General features: G+C 44.6%; 1 protein-coding gene across 2 annotated transcripts; it reads left to right on the forward strand.

Moving 5' to 3' along the window:
• Positions 1 to 15,860: 15,860 nt before the first annotated feature.
• Positions 15,861 to 16,763, forward strand: LOC132650028 (mortality factor 4-like protein 2). Of its 2 annotated transcripts, XM_060374845.1 has the most exons (2): positions 15,957 to 16,046; positions 16,107 to 16,763. In XM_060374845.1, the coding sequence occupies exons 1-2, from the start codon at positions 15,972 to 15,974 to the stop codon at positions 16,761 to 16,763; spliced, it is 732 nt and encodes a 243-aa protein (XP_060230828.1). In that variant the 5' UTR covers positions 15,957 to 15,971. The 2 variants fall into 2 exon arrangements, with proteins under 2 accessions (XP_060230827.1, XP_060230828.1); XM_060374844.1 differs by having other exon boundaries at positions 15,861 to 16,763.
• Positions 16,764 to 17,093: the final 330 nt, after the last annotated feature.

Here is a 17,093-nt window from a genome sequence, read left to right on the forward strand (position 1 = left end):
AGAAATTTAAATCCTTTAAATTGTATTCATTATTTAGTGATAATAGGGGCCCTGATTTTATTATTTTTATTGGTTGTGCTCCTGTTTCCTTGTCTTTTTAAATTACTGCTCCACTCCATCCGCACTGTAGAGCAAGATTTGTTTGAATTGCGTCTTAAAAACAAGAAAGGGGGAGATGCCACACCCATGCCAGTGTTGCCATAGCAGCATAAGCTACAGGGCAGGGGATCTGATTTCCCCGGAAATACGCCCCCTGGAAGGTCCCTGGCAAACTCATCCCACTTGGAAAAGAGACATGTTCTGAGATTTCTATGCTTCTTCAGTTGTGTCTCTGGGGTTGGAATAATGAATTCTTTGATCTTTCTCTGTGACACCTGAAACAGCACAACTAACTTTATAAAGAAATTGATCATTAGTAGATTGCTAAAGGCTTTAATAAAAATAAGTTTAAAAAAAAGTAATGAATTAGATTTAGTATTAATAGGCATTAAGAATAGTGAAATAATAATAGGCTCCTTCTTAAGAAATAATAGCATGAGAGGTGCAGCTGGCAGGAGTTTCCCCTCCCTTCAGTGCCTTGTTCCTAAGGAAGATCATAAATCTTGGGCAGGACATATGGGAGGAGGGTTAACAAAGGTGTAGTTAGATTTTGATATAGAGAGGGATTTTGGCAGGCATCTGACTTAGCTCCTGACTTTCCTCTTCATTGGTTAGCAATAATGAAACTATATTTGAGGTTTCTTTTCCTTTGTTTGCTCTGATCAAAAGGTTTTTAGGCCAAGATTACTTGTGGGTACTGCTTTATGTCTGACTGCATTTTGAGTTAAAATGTAAACTTTGTATTCTTGGTAAAAGTCTGAATGTTCTGGGAAGTATGCCAATTTTAAGGTGCCTTTTGTGAAATCATTATAAAAATACTAGCTTGATTTCAGTAAAGTTGCAGCAGAGTCAAAACCATCAAGGTGTCTCTGTCTGTCAATTCTTCGCCGAAACCGTGTCTGCCTGTCTAAAGCCTTGTTCTCCAGCGGAAGACGGGAGCCCGACTGGGCTGGTCCATGACAAGATGCACAGATTTTAGTGGGTTTGTCCTATGTTGTATGTCTATATGAGTGAGTATATACCGTGTGTGTCTTTTTGCTTTTGGGACAACTCACTCAGGATGATCCTTTCCAGGTCCCACCATTTACCTGCAAATTTCATGATTGCCTTATTTTTCATTGCTGAGTAATACTCCATTGTATAGATGTACCACAGTTTCTGCATCCATTCTTCAGTTGAGGAGCATCTGGGCTGTTTCCAGCTTCTGGCTATTACAAATAAAGCTGCTACAAACATGGTTGAGCAATGTCCTTTTTGTGTACTTGAGCCTCTTTTGGATATATGCCCAGTAGTGGTATGGCTGGATCTTGAGGAAGCGCTATTCCTAGTTGTCTGAGAAAGCGCCAGATTGATTTCCAGAGTGGTTGTACAAGTTTACAGTCCCACCAGCAGAGGAGAAGAGTTCCCCTTGCTCCACAACCTCTCCAGCATGTGTTGTCACTTGAGTTTTTGATCTTGGCCATTCTGATGGGTGTAAGGTGAAATCTCATTTTTGTTTTGATTTGCATTTCCCTAATGGCTAATGAGGTTGAGCATTTCTTGAAGTGCTTCTCTGCCATTCTATATTCCTCTACAGAGAATTCTCTGTTTAGCTCTGTTCCCCAATTTTTAAGTGGATTACTTGGTTTGCTGCTTTTCAGCTTCTTTAGTTCTTTATATATACTGGATATGAGTCCTCTGTCAGATAAAGGGTTGGTGAAGATTCTTTCCCAGTCTGTAGGCAGTCCCTTTGTTTTGGTGATAGTCTCCTTTGCTTTGAAGAAGGTTTTCAGTTTCATGAGGTCCCATTTATTGACTGTTGCTATTAGAGCCTGTGCTGTTGGTGTTCTGTTCAGGAAGTTTTCTCCTGTACCAATGAGTTCTAGGGTATTCCCCACTTTTTTTTTCTAGCCAATTTAATGTGTCTGGTTTTATGTTGAGGTCTTTGATCCACTTGGACTTCAGTTTTGTGCAGGGTGATAAGTGTGGATCTATTTTCATTTTTCTACATGTAGACATCCAGTTGGACCAGCACCATTTGTTGAAGATGCTATCTTTTTTCCATTGAATGGTTTTGGCGTCTTTGTCAAAAATCAGGTGTCCAAAACTTTTGTATTGTGAATATTCTTGAACTATCCCATTAACTTTTAACAGAACTTAAAGAGGGAATCAGGCCTCATGCACATTACTGAGGCAGTTGGATTGCCATGGGTTGGTAGTCCAGCTAGAGCTACATTGCAAGACCCTGTCTTGAAAGCAAAGCAGTGCTAAAAGCCATTGATGCTTGGAGGAAACAGCCTGTCAGCCCTGTTTCTTCCCTTGCAGGTAGGGCTGGCTATCCCTCAAAGAGGATGCAGTTACAGAAAGGGTCCTGGCTGCTCTAAACCTTTTTTTCCCATGGGCCCTTAGCTTCTCCTCACAGGTGTCTTGTATTCTACCATAATATGAAGCCTGCAAGAGAGATTAAGGAGATCAAGCCAGGCAGTGCTCTTCATTTCCTTTAGGATCATGTAGCCTATGAATGTTTAATTTTGAGGGAAACCTGTACCCTGCTCTTTGAGAAGCTGGGACTGAATGCAGTCTGAGGGGGCAGCCAGTGGTGGCCCTTTGCCAGTGCTACACTTGTGAGGAGAGGGAAATTGAGTAGTAGTGTTACTTTTTCCATTGCCTTTCCATGGGGCCATTTTTTAAAATGATGTAGAGAATGTTAGCCTTGATGAAATAAAGTTTATTGGGGGGGGGGGTTAAAGAAAGAGATAATAATAGATTAGTGTCTCAAGACTGTTCTAGGTCAAGCTCCCATTGTCTTCTTTTTTTCTGGTTTGGACATTAAATCATCCACTGGTTTCAGATTTTGCTGTATCTGCTAAAGTAAGTTAGACGCTTACCGTCTTTGGGGTTTTGAATCTGTTAATGATATAGATGACTCAAGTTGTCCTCACTGACTAATACATACAATCTTAGGGAGTCTCTCCTTGACCTAACCCATGTAAGTACAGGAGTCCCAGGAAAATCTGAAAGCAGGAGAATTTAATTATCCATGTTTAATGCTTTTGCTAGCTCATGAATATTTATGAATAGGATATGAGGCTAGATTCAATAGATACCCAAATACAATAACATCACTTTTGTGCTGGGTATTTTATTTTCTACAACAAAAAGAACAATATTATAGTAGAAGGTCTTCAGTCTTTGTCTTTGCACAGTTCATTTGGAAGGTTCAGCACTTATTCAGCACTCTAGGTTTTTTTTGAGATGCCACTTCTTGTGTATCCTAGGCTCAAGAGTTGCCTATATCCTCAGAGTTCTTGGATTTAAGTGTTCACCTGGCTCAGCTTGCTTTTTCTTTCTAAGTCTCTCTCTCTCTCTCTCTCTCTCTCTCTCTCTCTCTCTCAGACTCTCCACAGCCCCTTGCTGTCCTCAAATTCCCTCCGTATACCATGCTGGATTGAAAATCAGAGATCTTCTTCCTTAGTGAGATATTCCAGAAGCAGAAAGACACACACAGTATATACCCACTTAGAAGTGGATACTAGACTTATAAGATAGGACAAGCATACTAAATCTGCACACCTAAAGAAGGTAAACAAGAAGAGGTTCTGGGATAAGATGATCAGTCCTCATTTAGAAACACACATGGGATGGACATGGGAAGTAGGAGAAAACAAGAAACAGGACAGCAGCCTACCATACAGTGTCTCTGAAAGACGTGTAACTAGCAGTATATCAAAGCAGATGCTGAGACTCATAACCAAACCTCGGGCAGAGTGCAGGGAATCATGAACAAAGGGGGAGTTAGTAAGAAATGGAGAGGATGGGATCGCCACAAACACCAAATATATCTGGGCATAGGGGCCTTTCTGAGACTGATTCTCCAACCTAGGACAATGCATGGATGTAACCTAGAACCCTTGATCAGATGTAGCCCATGGCAGCTCATCATCCAAGTAGGTTACCCTAGTAAGGGGAACAGGGATTGTCTCTGACATGAACTCAGTGGCATGCTCTTTGACCCTCCCCCTTTGAGGGAGGAGCTGCCTTGCTAGGCCACAGAGGAGGGCATTGCAGACAGTCCTAATGAGACCTTATAAGCTAGGTTCAGATGGAAGGGTGGGAGGACCTCCCCTATCAGTGGACTTAGAGAGGGGCATGTTGAGGAGATGAGGGAGGGAGGGAGGGTGAGATTGGGAGGTAATTAGGGAAGGGGCTACAGATGGGATAAAGTAAATGACCCGTAATTAATATAAAAATGAATATTATAAAATAACAAAATCAGAGATCTACCTGTCTTTGCCTCCCAAGTGCTGGGATTAAAGTCATGGGCTCTCTGGGCATCTGTAAACTGTTAATAACATATTGAGATCTCAGATGGCAGATAATTTACACTGGTCAGAAATATACACAGAGAGAGGCAGGCAGATCTCTGAGTTTGAGACCACCCTGGTCTACAAAATGAATTCCAGCATAGTCAGGGCTACCATACATTCTAAGAAAAACCCTGCCTCAAGGAAAAAAAAAATAGCCCACAGGATTATAGAATGAGATCCGATGTCCTACTATGGCACCCGAAATGTTGTTGCTAGACTCAACCCACCTCTTCAGGTTTTATTTTTAGAACTGAGTAACAGAATAGCTTGCTCAGCATTCCATATGCATTTTGTTCCCTGGTTCTTCTCACTGACTGAATCCCATGGCCTTTTCCCCTGTTTAAGATTCTGTCCCATTACCTTCATTGCTTATCTCCAGGGTCCAGTCAAAGTTCTCCCCAGCTTTATAAGACATATTTCAAACATGTACGTTCCTGGAAAATATTTCAGTCACTTTGAACTGCAAAAGCATTATAGTCTTTAAGCAACAGGAGATTTCCTCTGTTTTATTTTATTGTTTGGTGTGTGTGTGTGTGTGTACATATACTTGCATACATCCATGTATAAACACATATCAGTGAGAGTGCTGGAGTCAGGGGACAACTTCCTCTACCTCCATGTATTTTTTTTCTTTTTACAGATTTAATTATATATATATATTCATTATGTATACAATATTCGGTCTGTATGTACTCCTGTACAACAGTAGAGGGCACCTGCACACCAGAAGATCTTATTCTAGATGGTTGTGAGCCCCCATGTGAGTGCTGGGATTTGAACTCAGGAATTTAACCACTGAGTCCTGTCTGCAGCCCCTCTACCATCAAATTTAGGGAACCGCCTTTGTAGTCATGTTAGTGTGGCAGGCAGTGTTGTCACCTGAGCCATTCTGTCTGTCCCATTTTTTTTTTGTTTTTTTTTTTGGACACTATTACTGTGTAGCCTAGGAAAGTCACTATCTCGATTTGGAATCCAGGTTGACATCAAACTTTTGATCTTCTTTCCCTCTTTCACTTCAGTGCTAGGATTATAAATGTGGACAGTCACATTCAGTTTGATATTTGCCTTATTTATGTATTTATATATTCAGTGTAATATATATGGTTATTTTGCCTCAAGGTAGGTCTGTCCACCACATGCAAGTCTGGCAACTTCAGAGGTAGGAAAGGGTCTTAGCTTCTCTGGGACTGTAGATACAATTGTAAGCCACTGACTGCTGGGAATTAAACCAGGGTCCTCTGGAAGAGCATTAAGCATGGAGCACTCTCCAGGCCAATATTGGCTTCTGTGTTATTTTGTTTGTTTGCTTGCTTGTTTGTTTGTTTGTTTTTAGAGACTGTTTCTCCATGTAGCCCTGGGAATTCTTGGCTCGATTTGTAGACCATGCTGGCCTTGACCTCAGAGATCCACCTGTCACTGCCTGCCAGCGTGCTGGGATTAGAGGCATGCACCACCATGCCTGGCAGTTTCAAGTTATTTTAATCTTCCCCCTATGTCAAATCGGGGGGCTTGAACCCTTTCAGAGAATTGGACAATCTCCATTGTGGAGCCAGTAAGCTGACCCGGGCCTAGGAACAATATGAACGTCCTCTATGGATAAAAAAGAAGACCCCTCTGATCTTTATTATTTTAGAGACGAGATCTCATTATGCAGTCCTTGCCAGCTTGGAATTCACTGTGTATACCTCAGACATAGAGATTGGCTATCCTCTGCCCCTCAACAGACTGGAGGTGTGTACTACTACACCATTTCCAGGAAGAACACCGTAAATTATGCTTACATGTACACGTGTGTCTTTGTGCATATATGCCATGTGTGTGCTGGTGTATATGGTGGCCAGAAAATGGTGTTGAATCCCATGAAACTGGAGTTTCAGGTTACTGTGAGCTGCTCAGCTGTGGCTGAGAACAGACCTCAAGTTGTCTACAAGAACAGCAAGTGTTCCTCATCACTGAATTTTCTCTCTTAATAGGCTTCCATTCAAAACAAGAGTGTTAGAAGCTTCAGAATCAGCAGCCTGAGAGTGGCTTATGGATGATTTTTCCTGAGAAAGTCTCCTTACTCCAACAGATTCTTAAATCTGCCTCTTGTTCATCTTCATCTTATAGACAGAGCAACCAAATCTCTGAGAACCTAAAGCTCAAAGTTCTCAGAGCTGGTCGGGATATTTTGATGTTGGACCAGGTGCTGTGGTGCCCTTGGTATCCTAATCTTGAGGCTAAGCCTAAGTTTAGGGGCCTGCTGTGGAGAACAAGGGATGGCCATATTCAGTGAATTCTAGTTTGCCTTGGAGACAAGTCATGATAGCATTGGGCAAAAGATACTGTCTTAGGAATTTAAGGGATGCTCGGGGGCTCTGGGGCAAAAAATGGCCACTATGTGCTGAGACTTGAAGCACAGAGGCAGGCAAGGAAACAAATACCATACCTTTGACCTTCCCTAAGTGTGTGTGAGGGGATAAGTGCTGCCAGCTCTAGCCTGCCAAGTTACTGGTAGCAGAAGCTCCACCACAGGGGAACCTGAGAATGGTGCGCATGTGCCAATTCTTTTGTCACAGTCACGTGGCCCAGGCATTCTGCTCGGTGCTTTCTATGATGGTACCAGGCAACTGCTCCCTCGGCTGGCAGCCCTCTTGTTGATCCATACTCAGTGGGCAGCTCCAGGAGCTGGACCAAGAGGTCAGTGTAGGGCTGCTATTACTGTGGGGCTCAGCCGCCTGTGCTGCCTGCCAGGGCAGTGGGCCCAAACCTGGACACACCTCAGTCCCCAGTTCCATTGGGGGGGGGTTGTTATGATGTTCTTTTAAAATGTATATGCCTTACCCTTGTTAATTCAATTGCTGATTTCCCCACCCCCAACTCTCTGGTTTCAATCTGGATATTGCATTGTGATACTCACTATAAGCATCCTGTCTCAACTCTTGTGTAAACAGGACACAAATAAAGCAACTAGATACAATGTTGTGCTATGGGAGGAGCCAGAGGACAGGAAAGAGGGGAGGAGCTAGAGAACAGGAAGGGGCGAGAAGGAGGAGGAGCTCGAGGAGAGGAGCACGAGGAGAGCAGAGCGAGAGGAGAGAGCTTGGAAGACTTGGAGCATGAACCAGACATAAGATTTCACAAAACGCAAGTATAATGTGGGAAATCTAAATGTTAGGAAACTGAGGGCTTGGAGGTTTAGGAGGGAGTAAATATTGCCCAGCATTGTGTTCTAGGTTAACTAAAAACCCAGTCTCTGTGTGGTGATTTGGTTATACAGCTGCTGAGGATTAACAGCAGCATTACTAAAAGATAAACCGGTAGTAAATATTAATAACCACTTACAACGGGGGGGGGGGCTTTGGAATCCACTGCCTGGGGCAGGCCAGTGAGTGACAAGAATCAGGCAAAGACACCTGCAGGACACCCATGGTGGGGGGGGGGAGGGCGCAGCTGCAGGGCAGGGTTGTAGCAGGCCTCCATAGGGCAGGGTCAGGACTCTGGCTGAGCATCCATCTCGGGTGGAGGTCCAAGAGCCCTGTGCCCTGGGACTGGCCATTGGGTTAGAGGTGAACCTGCGTTTCAGTCCGAATCCCTGGTTGCCTCAGATGCAGAGAGCTGAGATGTGCTCGCTGCCTGCTTGTTCTCCCAGCCTAAACCTTCCTCCAAATCAGTCATAGCCCCAAGTCGCTCTCACACACCACAGCGTTGTGAGTCACTTTTGCTGGAAGCCTGAGACTAAGGTTTGAGGAAACAGGCCTACAATGCCTTCTGAGCCAAGCAGGGTGGTATTCAGGGCCCCGTGTTTTTGGTAGGGCAATAATCCTCCTCCTTTCTCTTTCCACGGAGACCCCTCTGAGGCTTCTGTGCTCCTCTGGACTCACTGTTAACTGCTTCTTGGAAACCTAACTAAATGTCCAAAATAACTGAGGGTTTTGTTGTTCTTATTTTGTTTTATCAAACTTTTTTAGATGTAGAAGTTCTGTAGTGTTCGACCACCACTACTTCTGGAGTGTGCGCTTTGGGAGGATAAGCATAGCTATGCTTAATTTTGTCCAATAAAGAGAAGTCAGTTAGGAAATAGATAGATATAGGAATATGCGAGGACAATTGAAAAACGTTTTTATTGTGAATATTCTTGAACTATCCCACCAACTTTTAACAGAACTGAAACAGGGAATGAGACCTCATGCACTCTCCTGAGGCAGGGAGATTGCCATGGGATGCCAGTTCAGCCAGAGCTACCCAGCAAGACCCTGTCTTGAAACCAAAGTACTACTAAAAGCTGTTGATGCTTTCACAAAACAGCCTGTTGGCCCTATTGCTTATGTTACAGGTGGGGCTGGGAATGACTCAAACAGGATGCAGCTCCAGAAAGGGTCCTGGCTGCTCTAAACCATGGTTTTCCCCAAGGGCCCGTAACTTCTCCCCACAGGTGTCTTGTTTTTGGTCACCATATGAAACCTACAAGAGAGATTAAGGACGTCGAGCAGGCAGTACTCTTTATTTCCTTTAGGATCCTGTAGCCTGTGAATGTTTAATTTTGAGGGAAACCTGCACCCTGCTCTGGAGATAGACACTTTTGAGAGGCTGGGGCTGAATGCAGTCTGAGGGGTCAGCAGGTTGTTGTTCTTTGCCAGTGCTACACTTGTGAGGAGATGGAAATTGAGTAGTAGTGTTCCTTTTTTCATTGCCCTTCCACGGGGCCATTTTTGTAAAATGAGGAATACAGTTTTAGCCTTGAGGAAATAAAGTTTTTTGGGGGGAGTTTTTAAAGGAAGAGACAATAATAGAATAGTATCTAAAAATTGTTCCAGGTCAAGTTCCTATTGCATTTCTTTTTTTTTTTTTTTTTTTTTTTTTGTTGGACATTAAATCGCCACTGGTTTCAGATTTTGCTGAGCTGCTAAAGTAAGTTAGACTCTCACCTCATTTTGGGTATTGAATCTTTTAGTGATATAGATTGATCAAAATGTCAGCATTGACCCTCACATACAATCCTAAGGAGTTTCTCCGTGACCTAACCCATGTTAGGACAGGAGTCCCACTAAAATCTGAAAGCAGGAGAATTTCAATATCCATGTTTAATGCTTTTGCTAGCTCATGAATATTTATGAATAGGGAATGATGCTAGATTCAATAGTTACCCGAATATAATAACAACACATTTGTGTTGGGCATTTTAATTGCTGCAAAATAAAGAGCATTATTATAGTATAAGGTCTTCTGTCTTTATCTTTGCACAGTTCATTTGTAAGTTTCAGCACTTATTCAGTACTCTAGATTTTTTTGAGATCCCATTCCTTGTGTATCCAAGGCTCAAGAGTTGCCTGTATCCTCAGAATGCTTGGATTTAAGTGTTAAACTAGCTCAGCTTGCTTTTTCTTTCTAAGTGTCTCTCTCTCTCTCTCTCTCTCTCTCTCTATCTATCTCTTTCTCTCTCTGAGACTCTCCACAGCACCCTGGCTGTCCTCAAATTCCCTCTGTACACCCTGCTGGATTCAAAATCAGAGATCTTGTTCCTGATTGAGGTATCCAAGAAGCAGAAAGACACACACAGTATATACCCACTTAGAAAAGTATACTAGACTTATAAGATTAGAGAAACATACTAAAATCTGCACACCTAAAGAAGCTAAAAAACAAGAGTTTCTGGGATAAGTTGATCAATCCTCACTTAGAAACACAAATGGGATGGACATGGGAAGTAGGAGAAAAGAAGAAACAGGACAGCAGCCTACCATACAGGACCTATGAAAGGCTCTACCTAGCAGTATATCAAAGCAGATGCTGAGAATCATAACCAAACCTTGGGCAGAGTGCAGGGATTCATGAAAGAAGGGAAGTTATTAAGACATGGAGAGGATGGGATCGCCACAAGGACCAAATATATCTGGGCACAGGGGCCTTTCTGAGACTTATTCTCCAACCAAGGACCATGGATGGATATAACCTAGAACCCCTGATCAGACATAGCCCGTGGCATCTCAGCATCCAAATAGGTTACCCTAGTAAGGGGAACAGGGATTGTCTCTGACATGAACTCAGTGGCATGCTCTTTGAACCGCCACCTTTGAGGGAGGAGCAGCCTTGCTAGGCCACAAAGGAGGTCATTTTAGCCAGTCCTGATGAGACCTGATAGACTAGGATCAGATGAATGGGTGGGAGGACCTCCTTATCAGTAGACTTAGAGAGGGACATGTTGAGGAGATGAGAGAGGGAGAATGAGATTGGGAGGAAATGAGGCAAGGGGCTACAGATGGGATATAAAATAAATGACCCACAATTAATATAAAAAATAAATATTATAAAATAAAAATTCAGAGAACTACCTGTCTTTGCCTCCCAAGTGCTGAGATTAAAGTCATGGGGTCCCTTAGCACTGTAAACTGTTAATAACAAATTGAAATCTCAGAATAGCCCACAGGATTATAAAATGTGATCTGATGTCCTACTATGGCATCCGAAATATTGTGGCTAGCTTCATCCCACCTCTTCAGGTATTATCCTTAGAACTCAGTAACAGAATAGTTTGCTGACCATTCCATATGCAATTTGTTCCCTGGTTCTTCTCGCTAGCTGAATCCCATGGCCTTTTCCCCTGTTTAAGATTCTGTCCCTTTATCTTGATTGCTTATCTCCAGACTCCAAAGTTCTCCCCACCTTTGTAAGACATATATCAAACAGTTAGGTTCCTGGAGAATATTACAGTCTCTTTGAACTGCAAAAGTATTATAGCCCTTAGCAACAAAATATGATTTGCTCTGTTTTATATTATTTTCTGGGTGTGTACTTACATATACTTGCATAAATACACGTATAAACACGTATCAGAGAGAGTGCTGGAGTCAGGGGACAACTTCCTCTCCCTCCATATATTTATTTTCTTTTCAAAGATTTATTTCTTTATTATGTATGCAATATTCTGTCTCTATATACATGTGTATACCGGTAGAGGGTACTTGCACACCAGAAGATCTCATTCTAGATGGTCCTGAGGCCCCATGGGTGTGCAGGGATTTGATCTCAGGATTTTAACCTCTGAGTCCTGTCTGCAGGCCTTCTACCATCGGTTTTAGGGATCCACCTTTGTAGTCACGTTAGTGTGGCAGGCACTGTTGTCCCCTGAGCTATTTTGTCTGCCCCGTTTTGTTTTTGACACTATTACTGTGTAGCCTAGGAAAGTCACCAACTTGTTTTGTAATCCAGGTTGACATAAACTCTTGATCTTGTCTCCTTCAGTCACTTCAGCGCTAGGATTTTAAATGCTGACAACCACAATCAGTTTGGTATTTGCCTCATTTATCTATTTATTTATTCACTGTAATGTCTATGGATATTTTTCCTGAACTTACATCTGTCCACCACATGCAAGTCTGGCAACCACAGAGGTGGGGAAGGGTGTTAGCTTCTCTGAAACTTTAGATACATTTGGAAGCTAGCTCTACGAGCTTCTTAAATCTGCCTCTTGTTCATCCTGAACCTCTAGGCAGAGCAACCAAGTCTCTGAGAAACTAAAGCTCAAAGTTCTCAGAGCTAGTTGCGATAATATGGTGTTGGACCAGGTGCTGTGGTGCCCTTGGTATCCTAATCTTGAGGCCATGCCCAGGGTTAGGGGCCTACTATGGAGAACAAGGGATGGCCATATTCAGGGAACTCTAGTTTGCCGTGGAGACAAGTCATGAGAGCATAGGGCAAAAGATAAGTATCTTAGGAATTTAAGGGATGCTCTGGGGCTCTCGGGCAAAAGGGGGCCCCTATGTGCTGAGACTTGGGCCGCAAGCAGTTTTAAATCAATGCAAAATTAACGTGGGGAAGAGGAGGGCAAAAGTTAAGAGATAGGCCAGAAGGCTGTGCCTCTGGACTGGTGGGGGGGCCCTGTTGGGAGACTTTTAGAAAACCCACTTTAATCCTGGAGCGAGAAGAGGTGAGGACCCTATCAGCACCAAGTCTTAAGTCTGTGTGACCTTGGTTCAGCCTCTCTTGGGCGCCTCAGTATCCTCCTCACCAGGGAACTCGAGTCGACCCCAAGCACAGACAGAGGCGGTGAAGAAAACAAATGCCCTAGCTTTGACAATCCCTAAGTGTGTGCGAGAGGACAAGTGCTGCCAGCTCGAAACAGAAAGGGTTACTCAGGTGAGAATACCAAGATGGGATCCTCGAACCTGCCAGGGTGCTAGGAGGCAAAAGCTCGCCCAGGGGCACACCTGGGACTGGTGCGCATGCGCCAAGTCTTCCATCACAGTCATGTGCCCCAGGCATTCTGCACAGGGGCTGGGCGAGCACTCTCTGACTGACAGGTCCCGCTGACGAATCGGCGGGAAGAAATCGTTAGTTCTTTGGGAGGAGAGGCTGTTGATTGGACATGACCTCAGTCAGGGGCGGGCTCTTTGTTGTCCTAAGTTACCAGGATGGCTGGCCTCTGCCCCCTAGGCTGGCAGCCCTCTCGGTGCTGATCCCTACCCAGTGGGCAGCGCCAGGAATTGCACCAAGCGGTCAGTGTAGGGCTGCTACTGCTGTGGGCCTCAGCCGCCTGTGCTGACTGCCAGGGCCACGGGCCCAAACCTGGACGCGCCATGGCCCCCAGTTCCCCGTGCGGTGCCTTGGTCACCTTCTGTTGTGCGGGGCCGGCCAGTGAGTGACAGGAGTCAGCCCAAAAGACACGCAGGACACCCATGGTGGGGGGTGAGGGGCGGGGCGGCAGGAGCGGGGTTGTGGTAGGCTTCCATAGGGCAGGGTCAGGACTCTGGCGGAGCATCCCTGGAAATAGCACTCCAGCTTCCCGGTTGGCCTTGAGCACAGTCTTCCAGATGCTGGCAGGGAGGCTGGGAGGGCAGCCTGAGTGGAGGTCGCAGAGCCCTGTGCCCTGGGACTGTCCAGTGGGGTAGCAGTGAACCTGCCTTTCAGTCTGAAGCCCTGGGTGCCTCAGACGCAGAGTGCTGAGATGTGCTCACTGCCTGCTTGTTCTCCCAGCCTAAACCTTCCTCCAAATCAGTCATAGGCCTAAGTCGCTCTCACACACCACAGCGTTGTGAGTCATTTTTTTTTCTGGAAGCCTGAGACTAAGGTTTGAGGAAACAGGCCTACAATGCCTTCTGAGGCAAGCAGGGTGGTATTCAGGACCCTGTGTTTAAGGTAGGGCGATGATCCTCCTCCTGTCTCTTTCCACATTGATCCCTGTCTGCCTTCTGTGCTCCTCTGGACTCACTGTTGACTGCTTCTCGAAAAACCTAGTCAAATGTCCACCGTGGCTGCTGTTTTTGTTTATCTTTTATTGCTTTTTTTGTCTTTTTCTTTTTCCCGAGGTGTAAGTTCTGTGGTGTTCGACTACCATTTCTGGAGCGTGTGCTTTAGGAGGATAAGGGTGATGATGATTTATTTTATCCCCTAAGGCGACAGTCTGTTAAGAGATAGATGTAGGAGTATGTTAGACAATTGAAAAAAAAAAGTTTTTATTGTGAATAGACTTGCTCTATCCCAGAAACTTTGAACAGAACTGCACCTTGGTAGGGAGCTCATGCACTCTACCAAAGGAGGAGGATTGCCACGGGTTGGCAGTCCAGCCAGAGGTACCCAGCAAGACCCTGTCTTGAAACCAAAGCAGTGGTAAAAGCTGTTGATGCTTGGAGGAAAGAGCCTGTCAGCCCTATTTCTGATGTTGCAGGTGGGGCTGGGAATCACCCAAACAGGATTTAGCTCCAGAAAGGGTCCTGGCTGCCCTAAACCATGGTTTTTCCCCACGGGCCCTTAGCTTCTCCCCACAGGTGACTCATTTTCTGTTGCCATCTGAAACCTGCAAGAGAGATTAAGGAGGTCGAGGAAGGCAGTACTCTTCATTTCCATTAGGATCCTGTTGCCTGTGAATGTTTAATTTTGAGGGAAACCCGCACCCTGCTCTGGAGATAGATACTTTTGAGAGGCTGGGGCTGAATGCAGTCTGAGGGGTCAGCAGGTTGTTGCTCTTTGCCAGTGCTACACTGGTGAGGAGAGGGAAATTGAGTAGTAGTGATCTTGTTTTTCATTGTCCTTCCACGGGGCCATTTTTTTAAATAATGATTACAGTTTTAGCCTTGAGGAAACAATTTTTGGGGTCCGATTGCCTTTCTTTTCTTTTTCCTGTTTGGAAAATAAGTCATCTGCAGGTTTAAATTTTTGCTGTATCTGCTAAAGTAAGTTAGACTCTTAACCTCTTTTGGGTGTTGAATCTCCTAGTGATGTAGATGACTCAAGTTGTCCTCACTGGCTAATGCATACAATCTTAGGGAGTCTCTCCTTGACCTAACCCATGTTAGGCCAGGAGTCCCAGGAAAATCTGAAAGCAGGAGAATTTCATTATCCATGTTTAATGCTTTTGCTAGCTCATGAATATTTATGAATAGGGTATGATGCTTGATTCAATAGTTACCCGAATACAATATCATCATTTTTGTGCCGGGCATTTTAATTGCTACAACATAAAGAACAATATTATAGTAGTAGGTCTTCTGTTTCTGTCTTTGCATAATTCATTTGTAAGATTCAGCACTTACTCAGCACTCTAGGTTTCTTTTGAGATGCCATTCCTTGTGTATCCCAGGCTCAAGAGTTGGCTGTCTCCTCCAAGTGCTTGGATTTACGTGTTCAACTGCCTCAGCTTGTCCTTTCTTTCTAAGTCTCTCTCTCTCTCTCTCTCTCAAACTCTCCACAGCCCCCTGGCTGTCCTCAAACTCCCTCTGTAGACAGTGCTGGCTTCAAGAATGGAGATCTACCTGTCTTTGTCTCCCAAATGCTGGGATTAAGGTCATGGTCTGCCTTTGAAATTTTAAACTCTTAATAACAAGTTGAGATCACAAATGGTAGGTAATGTACACTGGTCAGAAATTTACAAAGACAGAAGCAGGCAGATCTCTGTGAGTTGGAGGCCACCCTGGTCTACAAAGCGAACTCCAGGACAGCCAGGTGTCCAGTACATTCAAAGAGAAACTCTGGCCTCAAGGAAAAAGAAAATAGCCCACAGGATTATAGAATGAGATCTGATGTCCTAATGCGGCATCCAAAATGTTGTTGCTAGCCTCAGCCCACCTCTTCGGGTCTTTTCCTTAGAACTCAGCAACAGAACAGCTAGCTCAGCATTCCATATGGATTTTGCTCCCTGGTTCTTCTGGCTAGCTGAATCACGTGACCTTTTCCCCCTGTTTAAGGTTGGAGAAGCGGCAGTGATCACATGTCGGCTGCTGCAAAGAACTGGATTCTCCTCTCAGGTCATCCTCAGAAAAGCTATCTTTGCCGTGCAGTAAATGATCGGGAGGTCTGACCCTGGTTGCGGAACCTGTTTGCATTCCTGCTTGCAGAATACAGGGTTGTATTCCCACTTCATCCTTCCAGACCACCCTAGGAGATCTGTAAGCCTCTGCCCTGGAAATTGCTAGGAATCTTTGGAAGGGAAAGAAAGAAGAGTGTAGGATGGACTAGAAACAGGGTTGAATGAGTTCCAGAAAGCAGGCTTCTGAAACTCGTGGACAACAACCTGCTGAAGAAGACAACTCTGAGAAACCAATTGGAAGCAACATGCAGAGACATCAGATGAGAGGAGCTGCCTCAGGAAAGGAGTCAGCTGGTTCCCAGGAAGAGAATGTTGAACCAGCTGTTCCAGGAAGATGGGGAGGTCACCCTGGTGAGAACTCCCCTTCTGGTTCAGTGCAGAAGACAAGGAAGAACCAGCAGAAGACTCCTGGCAATGGAGATGGTGGCAGTAACAGCGAAATGCCCCAGCCCCCACGGAAGGAAAGGGCACGAGCCGATGCCACTGTGGAGAGTGAGGCGGCGTTGAAGAAGAACAGAGTGGATGTGGAAGTGGAAGTGAAGATTCCTGAAGAATTAAAGCCATGGCTGGTGGAGGACTGGGACTTGGTTACTAGGCAGAAGCAGTTGTTCCAACTCCCTGCTAAAGAGAATGTAGATGCCATTCTTGAGGAGTATGCCAAGTGTACCAAGTCCCAGCCAAGTGCTGACAATAAGGAGTATGCAGTTGATGAAGTTGTGGGTGGGATAAAAGAGTATTTCAATGTGATGCTGGGCACTCAGCTGCTCTACGAGTTTGAAAGGCCCCAGTATGCTGAGATCCTGCTGGCTCACCCTGATGCGCCAGTGTCACACATCTATGGGGCACCACACCTACTGAGATTATTTGTGAGAATTGGGGCAATGTTGGCCTATATGCCCCTCGATGAGAAAAGCCTGTCATTACTGCTGGGCTATTTGCATGATTTCCTTAAGCATCTGGCAAAGAATTCTGCTTCGCTGTTTACTGCCAGAGATTACCAAGTGGCTTCTGCTGAGTATCACCGCAAAGCCCTGTGAAGGTCTACTGACCACTCGCTGTAGTCTGCTCTCTGTAAACACTTTTGTTTAGTCCTTTCAGTGTAGAAGTGACATTGTTTAAAACTGTCAGTGTAAATTAGGGCTTATTTTAGGTTGATTTCCTGTTGTGTTGTAAGAAGAAATAAACAGAGTGTCTCCTGACACCTTTCCTCACGTAAAAGTTGCTACCAGCGTATGCAGTAATTAGACAAAGAAGAAATTCAGTAGAACATTTTATTACCTAGTTGACGACATTGCTTGGATACTGGTGGTTCTATCCCTTTTGACACTACACAGTTTTCTAACACGTGTTAATGCTACATGGTGAGA

Source organism: Meriones unguiculatus, chromosome X (genome assembly GCF_030254825.1).
Source record: "Meriones unguiculatus strain TT.TT164.6M chromosome X, Bangor_MerUng_6.1, whole genome shotgun sequence".
NCBI lineage: Eukaryota > Metazoa > Chordata > Mammalia > Rodentia > Muridae > Meriones > Meriones unguiculatus.

Excerpts from the sequence above, each read along its gene's own strand:
- LOC132650028 (XM_060374844.1), top strand. The coding sequence starts at position 15,888 with ATGAGTTCCAGAAAGCAGGCTTCTGAAACTCGTGGACAACAACCTGCT.